This window comes from Gambusia affinis, linkage group LG11 (genome assembly GCF_019740435.1).
Source record: "Gambusia affinis linkage group LG11, SWU_Gaff_1.0, whole genome shotgun sequence".
NCBI classification, from domain to species: domain Eukaryota; kingdom Metazoa; phylum Chordata; class Actinopteri; order Cyprinodontiformes; family Poeciliidae; genus Gambusia; species Gambusia affinis.
The window spans coordinates 18803954-18822591 of record NC_057878.1 but is presented as its reverse complement, the minus strand read 5'-3'; the positions used below and the strand labels follow the sequence as shown (position 1 = coordinate 18822591).

Here is an 18638-nt window from a genome sequence, read left to right as displayed (position 1 = left end):
AATCAGTTATTTTAATTACAAAATTCAAAAAAACAATCAGAAAATCCTGGAGACTGGTTAATGTGAAAAGTTTAGTTTAGTTTTAAAAAGCAGTTATCAAACGCACAGAGTTATTTAGATTTTAAGTTTGATCATTGGTTTTGTCTATACATTATTAAACAAATTCTCTAAATTCTTGATCTAGATTTGTTAAAAAGTCTACTCAATGAATAACTCAACTACTAGGTTACTAATCTGATTATCAACCATTTAATATTTAAAAATTACATAATTTCGGTCCATCTGATGGACCAAAATATAAAGTTAAGGGGAAATTTTGGTATTTTAAGGACAAAAATGACAAACAATAAGAAACAATAACAGAATAACAGAATAATAGCAGAATCGGGAGAAAGAAAAAATTTCCAAATCAGTTTCTTTAAATATAAAACTTTAAAAAATAACTGCAGGTCTGTGTCTGTGTTTTTTAAAATCATAATTTTTGGCTAAAACATTCCTGTTCTTAATTCAGTGGATAGAGAATCCAGAAATTTTACTCAAGTAAGAGTAGCGATCATAATAAAATTACTCAAGAAAAAGTAAAAAATACAGCAGAGTAAAAATACCTCTAAAAGTTGTTGGGGTTTTTTTGTTTTGTTTTTTTCAAAAAAGTTACTCAAGTAAAAATAGAGTAAATGTAACTAGTGTTACTACCAAACCCTGGTTGGAAGAGGCTCATTTCCAGCCTTAAATTTAACTTAAAATGTGTAACAAGACTTTCTAAATATGCAAAACTACAGAAACATGAAGTCCAGAACATTTCCAGCAGGTTGTTCAACAATATACAGATGAGGATGCTGAACATAAATGTACTTTTTTGCAAAAAGACACAAACTTTACCAAAAAAAAAAGTTCCCAGTTCTTTTATTTCTCCTTGAGTAACGCTCTTGCTGTTTTACATCCCATTCTCACCACAAATATTAGTTTCCCTTCAAGAGCTTTGTGAATCCAAGCTGTCAGTAGGTCATTAGACTGAAGTTCAACCAGACTCTAAGGTATTTTTTCTCTTTTCTCCTGCAGATCATATCAAAACAATGAACAAATGAATGACCAAGCATGATCGGGACGCAAACTGGATCTGACTCGGTTTTTCAGGTGTTCATCACTCTTGATGTTGTAAACCTAAAACTTCAATGTCAAATAGTCAAGCACTTTTTCTCTGAGCTGTACTTTTAAAGACCCAACTTCTCTTTCTAGGTGAACGCTGTAATCTGAGTCAAGTGATTATTTGAAGCACTTCTCATCAACTCCTTATACATCACTACAGTGTGCATGCAGTCTGAATGTATACATAATCTGGGTTATTTTCTACATGGAGTGAAGCAGCTTTTTTAATCTATTCCAGCTTTTATTTATTTTTTTTATTTCTGTTTTATGAAGATGCTGTTAAAGTCGAATGATGCACTAATTGGAAATTAAAAAATCTTATTTGCTCAGTGTATGCAGTGTTTTATTATAAATAAAAACAAGCCGACAAGAAATATTAGAAAATACAATTTTATTAAATAACATGTTCATATTTATTACAGGTTGATAGATATATTAAATAAATACACTGCAAAAACGTTTTTATGCTAACAAATAAATATTAAATACTCGTATAATAACACATCCAACAGAGCTTATGAACTGCATTGTAAAATTTCGACACACTAATAGCTGAATAAATAAAACTATTTAACAAAAGCATTTAAACAGCATGAAGTGGTTCGGTTTTGTTTGTGCAGTTCTTTTAATTAGACGACCCCCTTCATTATTGACATTTGTTTCCATATTTTGCCTTCTATAAATCCTTCTTATTTAAGGAACATGTGGAGCAGTTTAGTGTGAAAGCGAGCGCTGGAGTCCAGGAGGATGCAAAACGTCTGGAAAGTCTCTCTGTCTTCAAAGTTGTTCCCTGGAGACAGAGAATTGTTTTTTAAATGCTTGTAGGACGTGTTAAGAGCTTTTTTCTGGGGAAACATTACTGCATCTACAACCATATAGAACCATAAGAAATGAAAAGAAAATGTAAAAAAAAAATCTGTAAGCAAAGTTAGTAGAAGTTCAAGTTTACACCAACCTGCTTTATTTTCTTTTTACTGGTAAATGCAGACTAGATCTCTTGTTTTCTGACTTTTCCCTATTATCAGCTTTCTCTGCTTAAAGATGGCTGACTTATTCACATGAATAAATCCATTTCAATGTGGCCGTCCAATTATACCATTAGGAATTAGCATGAGTGAAGCAGAAAAGAAAGGCTGGATCCAGTCAAAGACAAATGAAGCTCTTATGTAATGGCTTTCCACTGAGATAATGCAAAATAGGAGGTGAAGCTAAATGTCATCTGTCTGAGCGCTCACACACACACACACACGCACACACACACACATACATACATGGCTATCTTTGTGGGGACTTTCCATTGACTTCCATTCATTTCTACAGACTAAACCTTACCCCTATCCTAACCAATTCACACCTTAGTCCTAAATCTAACCTCTGACCCAAAAACAGTTTCTTCTTGTGGAGACCAGACTTCGGTCCCCACAAGGAGCAGTGGGGCCCCACTACGTAGTACGTGTCAGGAAAATGGTCCCCACAAGGCATTACAAACAAACACACACTCTCACCTGAGCGAGGTTTAAAAACCATTTCTCTACCTTTTCTCATTTTATTTTAGTAAATATTGAGTAAATTTCAGAATATTAATCCTAAATCTAGATTTAGAACATGGTGTAAAGGGTGCAATATTCCTACTATATATTCCTACATACATATAGGAATACATAACATTCCTAGTATATATTTTAGTGGGAAATATATTCCTGTTTAAGCTGCTTTAACCCACCTGCCACAGAGGACTCGTAGAACTCTCTCGTGACTTCAGAGAACATGTTCTCCAGGTGCTGGATGAAGGTGAACCTCTCCGGCGCTGTGCTGAACACCTTGCAGATCTGCTGAACCAGCTTCACCGCCCAGCTCATGTGGTAGCCGTCCTTCTCGCACACCTGAACCAGGAGGAGAACGAACACAGCAGGCGACGGAGCGATTAGCGCCCGCTTACCAACACATGCAAGCCTGCCGCAATAAGCAATCGATTAATTCGCAGGATAAATAAAATGAGCTCAATTATTTCCATTTTAATGATTAATATTTTATAATTTTTGTTTACAAAGGTCATAATATGTTTTATTTAGGGTTTTGGTTGTGTGTGGGTTAGTTTTATATGAATTTTAATGTAAAAAATTTTAATATTTAGATTTTAAAAATGTCTACACATTTTTATCTAGATTTTTATATATGTAAATAAATGTGTATATATTACATAAATATATAAAAATTTATATATATATTATTTTATATATTTTGTGGTTGTGTTTTATTTAGGATATTTAAAATGTTTTACTGTTCATGTTAAGTTAAAGGTTATTAGTCTTTGAGAGAGCAAACTTGCATTATTATCCAATTATTAATATATTACTTGAAAATTGTCTCAAAACAACATTTTTGTCCGACACAATAACTTAAAGGAAAAGCTAAATTTGCCACCATTTGTTCATGTTACCAGAGAATTAAATTATTTTCTTTTTGACACAAAAAAGATGTTCTGTGTTACAATTTGTTTACTCTATTTGATTTTAGTTGCTTTGTCACAAAATGATCCATAAAATAAGTTAGGAAAATTTACGCTTAAATTAAGACACCAATAATAAGCACTATTGTTGCTTCAGGATTGGCAGGTTTGAATTTTTTAAAAATAAATTAAATTTTCACATACATTTTCTCAGATTTACAGAAAGAGAAAATATCCAGTAGGTGGAAATCATGTGGCTGACATTGTCCTGTCATTGCCAGAGGACAGACGCTTCCGACAACAAAAAGAGCGTAGCAAGGTGTCCCGAACAAAACGGATGATGAGTGTTTGTTTAGTCCTACTTCTCCTCTGAAGGCCGAGTTCATCTCCAGATAAATCTGTGATCTCACCAGGATGATATGAATGATGATCCTGGAGATCTCGTCCAGTCGTCCATTGAGGGCCTTGCTGGCCAGGAAGGTGTAGCAGAGGCTGCTGCCGCACAGCACCAGCAGGCGGGCCACGTTCTCCAAGTACCACGGCTGGGGGATGACTGCAAATCAAACACGCACACGTCACCGTTTTCCAGCTAATCCTTCACTTACCTCCAATACTGTCTAATTTCAAATCAGTAATAACATATTTTCCATAAAATCCTGATGTAAAATACCAATGAGCTCCTCCAGGATTGACAGCACTGAGTCGGTGCTCCAGCCTTTGACTTGCAGCGTGCCAGACAGCATCAGGATGCACTTGGCCAGATCCCACAGCGCGCTGTGCGGCAGACCCCGGTCCACCAGATCCTCCCAGCCCAGAAAGCCTGCAGGGAGGACAGGCCGGATAAACGCCACAGAAACCAGCAGAACACTTTCACCTTCTGCTATGTAACTCTGCATTGTAACAATCAGTGAGTATTTACTAGTTACATTTACTTCACTGATTGTGTTTCCTATTTAATTAAAACATCGCAATGGTGAAATTTTTTCTGAATATTGCTAACGTTATAACAAAGATACAACTCTTCTTAAAGAAACTGATGTACTTTCTGAAGTCGGTTTCATTATTTGTGGAAGAACTGTTAGAAAGAATACCCAAATATATTCAGAGTTGGGTAATAACTAGTTGCATTCACTCAATTACATCTACTTGAGTAACTTTTTTTTTTTAAACATACTTTTAGGAGTATTTTTACTACGCTGTGCTTTTTATTTTTACTTGAGTAATTTTATTATGAAGTATTTCTAGAGTAAAATTTCTGGATTTTCTACGCACTGAATGAAAAACAAATATGCTTTAACCATAAAGACACACACCTACAGTTTTTATTCAACTTCCATAACATCTTTTATTGAAAGAAACTGATTTGGAAAAATTTTCTTTTGCCTGTCTGTTATTTTTGTATTACATAAATGAATTATTGTCATTTTTGTCCTTAAAATACCAAAATTTACTTTAACTTCATATTGTTTATCTCAGGAAGAGAGTCAGCGCTCCATCCAGCTGCAGCCTGTGGCAGAGTTCACGCAGAACTGTGGATTCACAGGAGGAGATTTACCTGGGTCTGACGACCTTCATCCGTAATGTTTCTCCTCGCTTCCTTCTGTGGGTTAACTCACTAACTACCCGAGTTAAATTAGCTCCCACAGATCACACCCGTTAACGAGGTTGTGCTCCTCATTTCCACGACATGCTTGTAACATCTGCCCAGGTCAGAATTTTGCGTCTTGAGTTAAAAGTCGCAGAGGAGATATTTTTATCTTCTATTTTTTTTTTACTAAGCCATTAGTAATTAGGAAATATTTGCATTTTTTTTTAGTGCTCATTATATTCATGGCAGCAGATTTCAGTATCTGTCATGGTGTGCATAAAATATTTTACAGCATTTAATCATTTCAGCAGCCTGAAAGCGTCTGACATGTCCTAAAAATGTTAACACCCCAACACTTTTAGTCGCTCTGCTGTCTAAAAGTGACCTCACCCTCATGCAGCAAAGGTCCAAACAGGATGAACAGTAGGTGGGCTTGGCTGACCAGCGGCCACGGCTTCAGCAGCTGAACCAACCAGAACTGTCCATCTGGCTGGTTCTGGCATGGGTCCAGCAGAACTTTACGGCAAAACAGACGAAGCTGCAGCTCCTGGTAGCGCTTCAGCCCTGAGAACAAATACATTTACTGCTTTTTTTAAAAAGGACATTTCACATTTTGCCACATTACAACCAAATACTTACCTGTGCTTAGGCCTGTAATGATCAATTGTCCCAATAATTACTGCGATAAACAATAAAATTATTCTTTTGAGATAATGGAATAATAATTCAAGTTCGTCCTCTTAAGGAGCAACAAACTTTAGTTTTTGTGAACCATACATATTAACCAACCATAACAGCCCTCTGATTATTTTTTAAATATAGGTAAAAAATAAATGTTCCTCTCCATTGATTCCACAAAACTGATCACTTATTGGCAGATTTTCCACACACTCAAGGGAACGCACCTGGTTTTGTGGTGAGTAAAGCTTCAGTCTTAAGCAGGAGGTTTGTCTGTTCACAAAGAAAGCCGAACACTCTGTGGCACTCCAGCTCATCCCATCCTGCAATCAGGGTCTGTGAAGCAATCAGTGTAAAAACACAATTATTACCCACATCATCCCATGTTTGCATTAAATTATCGACTGAATTGCTGAATCTGATTTTAGGTATTATGACACAGCACAAAAATGAAAGATGGATTATTTATTAAATGGGTAAATATGTGAAATTAAAACATTTCTGTAGCACCACGTCACTTTAACAAGCAGACTGTCTCCACAGACGTAACCTCCTTTAATTCATTTGTTTTTACTTACATTTTTCACAGAACATCCAGCTTTCAGAAATGAGGCACTCACCTGGAGCAAGACGCCGTATCGGGAGAAACCAGTGCAGTCTGGTGTAAAGCACTGCTCCAACATGAAGCAGGGTATCTAAAATGCAACATCATTTTATCAGCAACATAATATACTAATTATTTGTTTATATTACATTTAGGCTGAAAGTACAGAATCAGAAAACCAGAAACAACAGAAAGAGTTGCAACTGATATGTTGCTCCCTTCTGAATACACTAAAACAAAAATACAGCAAGAGAGCAAAACATCCTTACAGACTTAAATAAATAATTAAAAAGCATGAGAAAACAATAAAAAAGCCCACAGGGGAGAAAAAACTGTTTTTCAGTCTGGATGTTCTCAATCTTTGAGATTCTGTCTCTCCAGGTCAAGTTAGATGAAACATTTTTTAGTGAATTAAATACTTTTTTATATGACACAAATTTAAAATTTTGCATTCATCACTTGTGTTCCTTTTCAAAAATGTCAGGTTAGGAAATGGCAACATAATTGAAAGCATTTCAAAACTTTTCTCCCTTCATTTTAACTATTATCCTGCAAAATTCAACCAAAAAAAAAAACAAATCTTGTTGGCAAAAATAAAATTTCAGCATTCAGTCTATCATCATTTCACATCTTGACTTGGAAATATTTTCTCTGTCTACCTTAAAAAATGATCTTCAAATCTCTCAGATGGTGAGAAAATCTCGCACCCTTGATCATCCAAAGACTTAAACCGATTATTTAGCTGTTTCTAATTTAAACTTAAGACTTCTGTTGAGGTTGATAATGAGGTCCAACTTCATTTTCATCTTCCTAGCAAATATGTCAAACATTCTGAGGCACATATGCCTCAAAAAAAAATGCTAACATAAAAAGACTAAATGCTGCAACTGAAGCAAAACTTTATCAACAAACTATTAACTCAAGGATGTGCACATTTGCAATATGTAACAAGGTTATTTTTCCGTTAAATTTATAATTTATTTGTCACAAACCTGGCATTTTACTAAGGTTGCAAATAATTTTAAAATACTAATAATGAATCAGAACATTCAACTACACTGTGTCCTCTTACCTCTTTTCATTCTTACCTGTGAAAACTTGCTAAATATGAACTTTAACCTGTCCTTTGTGGGTAGGAGAAGGGTACACCTCTTGAACAACAATCCTTAAATGTGGAAAAAAAAGGCTTGAAAAAAATAAAGACAGAAGATATAAAGAGAGAGAAATAAGTTTAGCTTACAAAAGGAAGTGAGTAAATTACCAAGGTGTCTGTAGTGCTCCAGCGTGGATCTTTGTTCTAACAATGTGGGGTTGTGAAAGCTCTGGATGATGGTTTTATTCCTCCAGGCCTGGGAGGAGATGTAGCTCACAACGCAACTGGTGAGTTCCTTTGAAACCATGCTGAACACGCTGATGTCCACCACTGAAACACACACAAGTTAAAAAAAAACATCATATTGTTTTACCTTTAAAAGAAGCAAATGTTACTAATGACATTTACACTGGTAAATTATGTTTTACAAGTCAAAAAAGACTTGTAAAACATCATTCATTCTGGAGAATAATCTGCTATATCATGGTTTCCCCCAGCGCATTATAAGTCTGGCGGGCCACCAGGCTTTACTTGTGCCCTCGTCAGACTTAACATTGCTCATTTAGTTAACTCTTTTTAAAATGTTTGCATTTTTTAAGACTTTATAGTTGATGTTCAGGTGTTACTCTTCAAACCTCTCAATAACACATGATTATCAATTTCCTGTCAACTTCAAACATTTTTTTACTTAAAAACACGAGCTGCTAGATGAATGACTGCTCTAGCACCAAACCACCAGGCTTAGCAAGTTTTTTGTATATCATAACAACAGAAACAAAGACATGAAGTATATTCGGTAAAACTTGTAAAATGCACAAATACTAAACTTAGGCATATTTTGATCAAACAACAACAGAATTAGATGCTTAAAAACTAATTCAGTATTGCCACAACATAATACTTTAGCATTAAATATATCACTTTTGAAGAACTGAGCTTGGGGCTTTAATTAGGCAAGAGACAAAACTTCTGTGACTTAATATTTAACACTGGATGGAAATTAGATTTGTGTTATCTTTCTGTCTGAGTTACATACAGTAGAAAACCATAAAGAAATCAACACAAATATTAATCAGATGAATATTTTCATGAAGTGTGCATAATTAGTGTCCTTCAAGAATTAAATTACTCCCATAAATTACATTTTCAACAATATTGCTATTTAATTAAACGCATCTGTAGGCTGTCCGTGCTACTTTTCCAGGAATGTACTCATAAATGTGAGATATTCTTTTACTAATATAACGCCATTTCTATTATAAATCTAACGGACGTGTTAGTATTGTGGGTTTAGCGCTTTACACGCACCGGACATTTGATCCAGGATCATGTGGAACACCTCAGCGGGGAGTCCGTTGAAGAAGCCCGCGGCGGAGGTGCACTGGCTGCGGGTCATGACGGTTCTGACGGGCCGAGGCCGCTGGGGAGCCTTCAAATGATGAGACTTGCGTGTCCAGGAGTACTTCCTAGTATTGTTGGTTGTTTTTCTCACCTTTATCATTCCTGATAACCTTACTGTATTTAAAGTAATTGATAAAATTCAAGCTAACGAGTTTGACGACGTTGAAAGAAAGCTAGCAACACAACATCAGTAGCTCTGTAATTAAAATAAGCTAACAATGCTAACAAGACTAAAGCATTACATTCAAAGTTGTTCACTTTATGTATTAATCAAGTCTCGTAGTGACTATTATACTTAACAGAATACACTGCTAATATTTAAAATAATCAGACCCGTTTGCTAAAAAATGTCAAATAAAAAATGAAACCGGCAATAAAGTCAGCTGAGTACTAAAGTTGCTTTCTAATGATACATCTCAGCACAACGGCGCGAAAATGGCTGACTTTCATCTTTGTGGCAATTAGGCCAAAAAAAAAAACATAAGGCAGTCATGAAACCTCTGTACTCTTATATAAACTAAAAACAAACAAAAATATTTAGTCATGTTAGCAAATTTATATGGAAGGTTTGTCATTTTACAGATAAAGGCAACATATTTCATAATTTAAAGTCATGATTATGAAATTAAAGCTACTAGATTCAAAGTCATACTTTATGGAGAAAAATTAGTGCCAGAAAAAACGCAAAAAGTCTGATTCTAATCTCATATTTCTGATATCATAATCCTGACTTCAGTCTCAGAATTCTAACTTTTACACAGATAAGCACACTTGTGGAGGCAAATGCAAACTATGAAGGAAAGCTAATTCAAGAGGAACATGTCAGGTTCAAGTATTTTTTTTTTTTTTACAAATGTTTATTCCCTATTTTGAGATTAAAGTTAAAATTCTGGGATTAAAGTCAGAATTCTGAATTTTAAAAAATTCTGAGAAAAAAATTTAACATTTTCAGAAAAAAAGAGTCTGAATTTCTAGATTTTGAGTCTGAATTTTGATATTAACTTCAAAAAAGCATCAAAATTCTGAGATTAGATTCAGAATTCTGAGAAAAACGTCACAATTCTTAGACAGAAATATCAGAAATTCTAGATTTGAGTCAAAATACTAAAAAAAATCAGAATTCTGTCAAAATTCTAAATAAAAAGTCAAAAATTCTGAGACTAAATTCAAAAAGAAAGTCATAATTCTGAGAAAAATCTAATCTGATTTTCTAGATTTGAGTCTGAATATTGAGATTAAAATCATAATTCTAAAGACTAAATTCAAAGAAAAAGCAAAAATTTGAGAAAAAATATCTGAAATTTTAGATTTGAGTCAAAATTAATTCTTTTTTGCAAGGGCCTAATCTGTTTTAGTTTATGATATTCAAAATAATCTTTTATTCAAAGTGATATTCAAAGCTATTACAACTAAAATCATAATTAGGAGAATCAAACACTAACCTATGAGATTAAAAGCACATCGTATTGATTCTGACAGTCATGGCGATGAATTTCAAAGTCATATTCATGATAGTCATATCATGAATATGTCATTAATTGTGACTTTTAAAGTCACAATTCTTAAATTGACATTCCTAATTATTAGCTTCAAAACAATAGCTGTAACACAGAAAATCACAGATTCTGAAACGTACTAAATGAAAAGATTTTGAATTAATCTATCTTTAGTAGTGTGTTTGTTGATTAGGTGTGAATAAAGTGCAGATTTTCCGTCATTTAAACCCTTATAAAGGATTGCCTGTCCACATCTTCGCAGTAGTGTTGCAGTGTCACCCTCAAGCGCTGAGAGAAGCAAACCCACTATATGCTCAGCTGCTAATCACAGGATTATTCTGTTTAACTAAGACTATTAAGTGTTCCACTTTCAAATGGCGTCTCCCACGGGCAGACCTTGGGAAGGATGATCCCTCCGCCGCAGGGATCACACAGACAGCCGAATGCTCCATGAGCAGCCCAGGGGAAGGGCTGAGAAAATGCTTTTGTACGGCAACAGGATGTCACGGTAGTCTACTCTCGGGACACAGACGAAGAAAGAAGGATGAACATCGGGAAGAAGACCTCATCTGGCTCCTTATATCCCACATAAATTCAATCAGGTAAACTTTCTGCACCTCATGCTGCTCTACTCTGCTGCTGACTGTGTGTTTTTTTTACTTTTTTAAAGTTGTGAATCACGTTCTTGTCGTTCGGTCTTAATCTCCAAGAAGAAGTGAGGACAGTTTTTCTTCTGTGTGGCGCTGCCTGGCAACACTTCTCTCCAAATGTGACATTGGCGCTTTTTATCTGCTTGGGACCGTCTGTCAGGCCGTCTCTTACATGATGTAGCAGACACTGATGGACATAATGTCAGTGATCAAGCTGACGATATCTAAAACTGGCCTGTCACATTGCTGACAGTCCTGCAACTCTGGCAAATGGATATGTTGCTTGACAACTAAGATGACACAATCAGAGCGGAGCTTGTCCTAACGGTTATTTCAAACATTTTTGGTCTGTACCCATTTAAATATGACCTTTCAGCAGAGGTGGTAGAGTACCCTGCAAGTAAGAGTAACACTACTTCAACATATTTTTACTCAAAAGTAAAAAGTAACCATCCAAGAAATTACTCAAGTAAGATTTTGTAAACGGTCTACTAAAGTGCTGAGTAACAAAAAGAAAAATTACATCATCAGGCTGACCAAAATATAAAGTTATTAGGAAATTTTGGTATTTTAAGGAGCAGAATGACAATAGTTTATATAAGTAACAAAAAAGTAACAAAATCAGACAAAATAACATTTTTCCAAATCAGTTTCTTTCAATATAAAACTTATTAAGGTGTGTGAATCTTTGGTTAAAACATGTTTGTTTTTTATTCAGTGAGTAGAAAATCCAGAGATACTTCATAATAAAATTACTCAAGGAAAAGTAAAAAGCACAGTGTAGTAGAAATACTCCAAAAAGTATATACTTTCAGAAATGTTACTCTAGTAAATGTAATTGAGTAAATGTAGCTAGCTATTACCCAACTCTCTTTCAGTCCACTTAAAGGTCAGCATTAAGACACAGTGTTAATTTTGAGTATATGAACGTCTGTAGATAAGTCTGTTGGGTTTTGAAGTCGGAAAGAGATTTGATTGCTCTTCCCTGACTCAGATTTCTTTCATGATTTCATCATAATTAATGACTTAGTTTGTTGAAAACTATCGGATATGTTTCCATTTTAGTACCACGTATGGAAGTACGATTAAACTGAAATGAAGGGGTCAGATATGGGTGGATTATGGGCAACAAATGTGATTTGAGTGACATTTGTCTCTGGTGTGCGAATGTAGCAACATATTTTCAATCAATTTTAGGTTTTTACTTTGATTGGTCCCTTTTGTTACATGAAAATTATTTGATTCAAACCATTTAATTGTAGGTTTAAATCCCTGCTCCAATGTCAAAACCTTTTCTTCCAGGATTGTAGCTCCATTCATCTTCCCATCAAATCACACCTTTTTATCTATCCTCCCCTGGAGAGAGGATTACCACAGCATAACTCTGTCACCACCATGTTTCAACATGAGGATTGTGTGTTCAGGATAATATGCCGTGTTAGATTAGCCTAAAGGTTTTATTGTAGTCTCATATATTATCCTTTAAGCTTTTTGGTTTTGTTTCTGACATTTCTGTTGTGATTTCTTGGTCTCCATGATGCCATTTGTTCACTGACCTCTAAAAACTCTTAAAAAACTCACAGCTGGACTCAATTTATTAATTAGCAGGTGACATCACTGGAATACATTCATGGATTTCAGAGTAAACGGGGCTGAAGACAAACCCACACCACGCTTCAGAGTTTGTTTTTTGTGCAAAAATCTAGTATTTTCCTTCCATTTCACATTAATAAAGTTTGTGGTTGGGACTTGCTTAAATGTGGGAAGGTAAATTAATACAAACACTCTGACAGGGAACTATTATGTGGTTAAACTGGGCTGAACTCATGGTGTGAAAGTGAGACAAGATTCTTGTCACAGCTTAGCTTTTGTTCCTGATGATTTCCTTTCATGCCTTCTGTGTAGTCGATCATTAAGTAAGAACAAAAGGGCTTGTGTCACTGAGATTTTATGAGATCCAAGCAGTGCCAGGTCTAACACAGAAAAATAACCAGGCTTTGCAAAGAGCCTTTGTTCTCTGAGGAAGTCAGAACAATGAATTTGTTCTACTTTTTTTATTTGGAGAATAAACGCAGTTTTCTATCAATATTTCTCAAATATACATGCACTTTCCTCGTCATATTTTGCTAAAAACATTTAAAAGGAACAAAAGTAAATCATTATAGTTTATTGACAGTTTAAGGTAGCCTGGAGCTACAAGTTGTTTTATTTTGATTCTGTTTGCAAATGTGTAACAGAGTTTCAGACAGTGCAATCCCGGGAAATAATCCAACCTGACCCAAAATCAAACCAATTTCTGTGCTTTTTCTATTATAACAGTTCTGGACCCAGCAGCTAGAATCTGTCTGCAGATAATTCAACCCCTCACCTTCAAACATCCTGCAGAGTGGTGAAATAATTTCACCGACTTAAAGTTGTGCTCTCAGCTCAGGTGGGTTTCTGTAAATGTTTAATTTCGTCTTTTTCCTGAGGTGTGGCGAAGAGCTTAACAAATAGACTGCTGTGGTTTTGCCCCTCCAGAGGAGAGAGCGTTTACCAGGTGAAGCTGAACACTGCTCTCATTAGTCACACATGCAGCCACCTGCCACTCACCAGAGAACGACGACGCCGGAGCGCTGAAAGTTTCCACACCTATTTCTGTGCACATTCAGAAGAGACACTTGAGGAATGGCTTAGGCTCCGTGACCGGTGGTAAGCTCGGAGGAACATGCTGCTGCTCCAGGGACGATAAGACGAGTAATCCTGACTGAATTTCAGCCCTGGGAACTGAAAGTAATCTTCTGTGTGTCTTATTTTTGTTGAGTGGTTTTTGTACATTTGTGAAATAATCATCACCTGCAAGTGGTATAAATGTCTTCCTACTGAGTGATTTTAACTACTAACTTTTTTACTTTTCAGTTCCAGCGCTTCTATCATGGCCAGCACGGCGGTCCAGCTCCTCGGCTTCTTCCTAGGACTTCTGGGCTTTGCAGGAACCATTGTTGCAACTTTGCTCCCCCACTGGCGCAGCACAGCCTACATGGGGTCCAACATCATAACAGCCACCGCCTACATGAAAGGCCTGTGGATGGAGTGCGTCTGGCACAGCACGGGCATTTACCAGTGTGAGCTGTACCGATCTCTGCTGGCGTTGCCCCCTGACCTGCAGGTACTGAAGGTTTATCCACATGACCTGATCACTGTAAAAACACTAAATCTTACCAAGTACTTTTAGTCCAGTTTTTAGTGCAAATATCTTAGTACACTTGAAATAAGAGAAAAGTAACGTACAAGTAATTTCTCGGCAAGATATATGAGCTTCTTTTAAGTCAGTAATTCCTTAATATGGACGAAAAAGTACTAGTTCCATTGGTAGATTTTTTTTACTTATAACAAGATATTTTTCCCATATTTTAGTGAAATAATCTACCAGTGGAACTAGTACTTTTTTAATTAATATTAAAGAACTGTTGACTTCAAACAAGCTCCTATATCTTGCAGAGAAATAGATATAGCAGATACATGCATAGATACTAATAGTACATTAGTTTTCTCTTATCCCAAGTGTACTAAGATATTGGCACTAGAAACTGGACTAAAAATACTTTGTACGATTTTGGGTTTTTGCAGTGATGTTATTGTGAGAACCAAAGATGTACAGGCTACACTGTCGATTGGGCACAAAAATTGCAACATTTGCTACATTTTTCAGCTGGTGCCGTTCGCTTTCATACCACACTGTGTCAAGACACACCAAACTTATTAAAAAACCTCACTTGTGGTGGCATTTAACTAAGAACCATTGATGGAAGCGACATGAAATCCTCAGAAAAAGATATGAGTGCAACTTCAGTTCTTCACAAAATGTAAATAAAAATGGAGTTTCATAAGATTTTAAAGTGGTAGCTTCATGTTGTGTGTTTTTCTACATGAGGAACTGTTGCTGTTACCAAAAAGATGGAAAGAACCTTAGTTAGAAGCATTGGAGCCAAATCTCAATACTGGATCTTCAGATTTTTTTAGTGTTTTTACATCTGAAACCAGAAGTTTACATACACAGTTTTAAAAAAAACAAGAAACACGTACCTTTTTTTTTTTTTTGCCATGTAAGGTTAAATCAGGCGAAACTTCTCTTCTTTTAGATCGGTAAATTATTTCTACTTGCTAAATGCAAGACAATATGTTTATATATTTTTAACACTTTGTAAAAATTAGAAAAAAAATTAACATTATCATAATGGGCTATTTCTGTGTAGACTTTTCAGAAAAGACATTAATTTAATGCACTTATAAGAATACTTTCCATATTCACTGATGCAGTTTAAATGCAGAAAGGTTTGTCATGTAGGAAAATATTTTACATTCAGACTTTGTATATTTTGTACAATGCCTTCGAGTGCAAAGAAAAACACTTCCAAATCAAAACTATTATTATTATGTGTTTGTCGGTGTGTATTAGAAGTCAAACAGCACAACTACTTTCAGAAAATATGAGCTAAAAACTCCCCCAGTATCACATTCAGTTAGATTACTTTGAGATTTTCAAGCAAATAAAGCATAAATTAAATAAAGAACATTAAAATCTGCATATTGAGGCTGTTACATGTTTTTGTTTGGAGTAATTAGTCCCCAAGTGTGTCTTCTTTTTGTTCTGCTGAAATGAGTGAAGATCTGAAGACTCACCTGATTTTAGATATTATTACTTTGTTTAGACATTAAAGCTGGCTGAATGAGCAACTGATTTGTTGTTTTTGCTCCAAAGACCAATTCATTAGCTCCATGTCAGTGCTAAGAAAACAGAATAAACTGTCACTTAACAAAGATGAATCTCACTGCATCAAATAAATAACTTCTCTTATTATATTTTGGTGTCACAACTTAGGAAACTGGTCACTTTAAATGTAAAATTTATTTGTTATTTATTTGTAAAATGTGGGTGAGTTTGTGAGAATAAAAGTGAAATACAAAATGACAATGTCTGCTTTATTAGAGAATGAACTTTCAAACTTTAGACTTTGTTTTTCTTTTTTATAGGCTGCTCGGGCTCTCATGGTGCTCTCCTGCATCTCCTCCGTCTTGGCGTCTCTGGTGGCTGTAATGGGGATGAAGTGCACCCACTTTGCCCAACGTTCAGTGGTCAAATCCCCCCTGGTCCTCAGCGGCGGGGTCGGTTTCCTCTGCGCCGGCCTCCTCTGCCTCGTCACCGTTTCCTGGACCACCAACGACGTGATCATGGATTTTTACGATCCCTTTCTTCTCAGTGGGATGAAGTACGAGATCGGCTTGGCTGTGTATCTCGGCTACGCCTCGTCCTTCCTCAGCGTGACCGGAGGGCTGGTGCTGTGCTGGAGCAGCAGAGAAAGGTCACAGGGTCGCCGCCATGCGCAGACACATCAACCTTCAGCTCCTCCACCTCCCTTCAACAACCTAAACCCCCCTGCTCCTCTCTACAGGCCCCCTGAGGCCCTGAAGGACAATCATGCACCCTCACTTTGCTCCCTTTCTAGCAGCGGATATCGGCTTAATAACTATGTCTGAAAACATGGAGATAATAACACATATCTTTAAAAAAGCACCATGTTAAACCAAAAGAAGAATACCTAATTTTTCTGCTTAAAGAGTTCGTTTTGAATTGAAAGCAAAACTCTGAATTATTGACCTTTCAAGTAAAGGAACTGGAACTCTTGTCTTGTTGTGATGCATCAAATTGGCCAGTAGGTGGCAGCATGTTGCAGGAAACAGAGAATACAAAACGGGCTGTTGATCAGACTCCAGTTTCTGCAGCACTGAAGTCATAACTGTCCTGTCATTTTCCTCTTGTGGCCTTTTAGTCAAAACTAAAATGTTCTTAGTCATTTATCTATTTCATTTACATCACAATAAAATAAACATCTATTGGTGAAGATTAACACGTTCTCCTTGATAAAATACATTTGATTTTTATTTTATTTTTTTTTCACATTTTCTAAACTAAAGTTTGGCACAAGTCATGTAGTGTTAGACACCAAATTAGACGTTTTAGATCATGCAAAATGCTGCCATTTTCACAAATTTTAGTCCTGCTTAATACTAATAGGGTCTTTTGTTTTCTCAGAAGTAAATGTTCATCCAATTTAGTTATTAACATTTGTTCTGTTCTTTCTTTATCTTCACCAAATTTAAAATAAAACTATATTAATAGGTATACTATATACTGAGACTTTAGACTTAAAGTCGTCTGGAAGAAATGGAGACTGCATCTTGTGGGGCGATGGCTTTCCTTTGTTCTTTAAGTCCAGTAATGATCACATTTGAATCCCTTTTTCGAGCATTTTATTTAAATTCAGTTTATTTTTACAGCACGAATTCAAAACACTTGTCATCTAAATGCACTTTATAAATCAAAAAGTCATTTCAAACCAGTCATGCAGACAGATTCGAAGTAAAGTAGAAGCATTTCAAACTGATTGTAGTTGCCCAACTAACTTATTTCAGAATATTGTTTGTAAAAGTTAAGTTTTCTGTCATTGTGAGAAAATAAGTTATGAGGATGTCCTCTTACAGATGTTCTTAAATTTTATTACCATTTTGTTTCCTTAAGACTTTCTAATTCTCCTAATATCCCTTGTGATGTTTGCAGGAACCACAAGGTGGCAATAAAGATCTACAGAGAGAGCAATAAGGTTCATTGTGTCTTTACACAGTATATCTCTGTATATGATGTAGCTTATGTTTAATTGTTGTTGATGTTTTTAGAGGTTTGTTTGTGGATATTGAACAATAATCTCTTTATGACTCCTTCTTCCTTCCTGTGACACTGTGGAAATGTTTCCGAAGTGTATTTGTGGAAAACCCTCCAATTAGAGGTGGCCTCTGTCTGACCGACTGTCAGCCGCAAAGACAGGAAATTACTGGACAAACATGTCAACATTCGCTTAATTTATTTCTACCTGTCAGATGAGTCTAACACAGAAAGATAACTAACAGCGAAAAAAGAAAATAAACACACACACCCACAGAAATGTATTCACTTATGGGGTATGGTTGTTATCGATGTTATTTATTATAAAGATTTTACCAAGATCTTCCATTTCTATTGAGTCATAGAGAGCAGAAAACTAATTATAGACTAAAAATGTACGTTTATCTATTAGTCTGATTTCGTGAATAAAGACTAAGTCTATCAGTGAGCAAATAAAGGTATAGTAAACATCACAGTTTTTAACTCAAAACATGTCGAATATTCCCAGCTGGGATATTTAATTACATCTAATATAGTTTCTATACTAAAAAAAAAATAAATCTGCTAAACTGTTTGAGTCATGGATGAACAAATCAAAACTTCCTACAACAAGAAGTCTATTTTATGACTTTTATTTGGTGAACTATCCATTATGCTCTATAAATTCACATTTTTACCACGTTTTCGTCTTCCCTACCTGTTTATTCAAATATCCTGAAACCAAACCCAGTCCAACTCACTCCACAGAACCAAACAAGAGGAAAAAATGTAAATGGGCACCAAATTATTTCTTAATAATAGTGTTAAGGAATCATTTCTAAACCATATTTAAA

At 35.5% G+C, this 18638-nt stretch overlaps 2 protein-coding genes across 4 annotated transcripts; one reads left to right on the top strand and one right to left on the bottom strand.

Annotated features, from left to right (window-relative positions):
- Positions 1 to 1520: 1520 nt before the first annotated feature.
- Positions 1521 to 9779, bottom strand: LOC122839327 (F-box only protein 47-like). The gene is made up of 10 exons (XM_044130790.1): positions 8867 to 9779; positions 7727 to 7888; positions 7554 to 7630; positions 6482 to 6556; positions 6089 to 6197; positions 5574 to 5747; positions 4266 to 4415; positions 4006 to 4148; positions 2870 to 3029; positions 1521 to 1936 (listed from the first exon to the last, which is right to left on the bottom strand). Exons 1-10 carry the CDS (start codon positions 9057 to 9059, stop codon positions 1836 to 1838), a joined length of 1344 nt encoding a protein of 447 aa, XP_043986725.1. The 5' UTR covers positions 9060 to 9779; the 3' UTR covers positions 1521 to 1835.
- On the top strand, positions 8989 to 17731 carry LOC122839328 (claudin-14-like). 3 transcript variants are annotated; one of them, XM_044130791.1, is made up of 6 exons: positions 8989 to 9036; positions 10850 to 11057; positions 13425 to 13536; positions 13626 to 13877; positions 14004 to 14253; positions 16119 to 17731. In XM_044130791.1, the coding sequence occupies exons 5-6, from the start codon at positions 14020 to 14022 to the stop codon at positions 16620 to 16622; spliced, it is 738 nt and encodes a 245-aa protein (XP_043986726.1). In that variant the 5' UTR covers positions 8989 to 9036; positions 10850 to 11057; positions 13425 to 13536; positions 13626 to 13877; positions 14004 to 14019; the 3' UTR covers positions 16623 to 17731. The 3 variants fall into 3 exon arrangements, with proteins under 3 accessions (XP_043986726.1, XP_043986728.1, XP_043986727.1); XM_044130793.1 differs by lacking the exon at positions 8989 to 9036 and having other exon boundaries at positions 10649 to 11057; positions 13626 to 13796; XM_044130792.1 differs by lacking the exons at positions 8989 to 9036; positions 10850 to 11057 and adding an exon at positions 12836 to 12872.
- Positions 17732 to 18638: the final 907 nt, after the last annotated feature.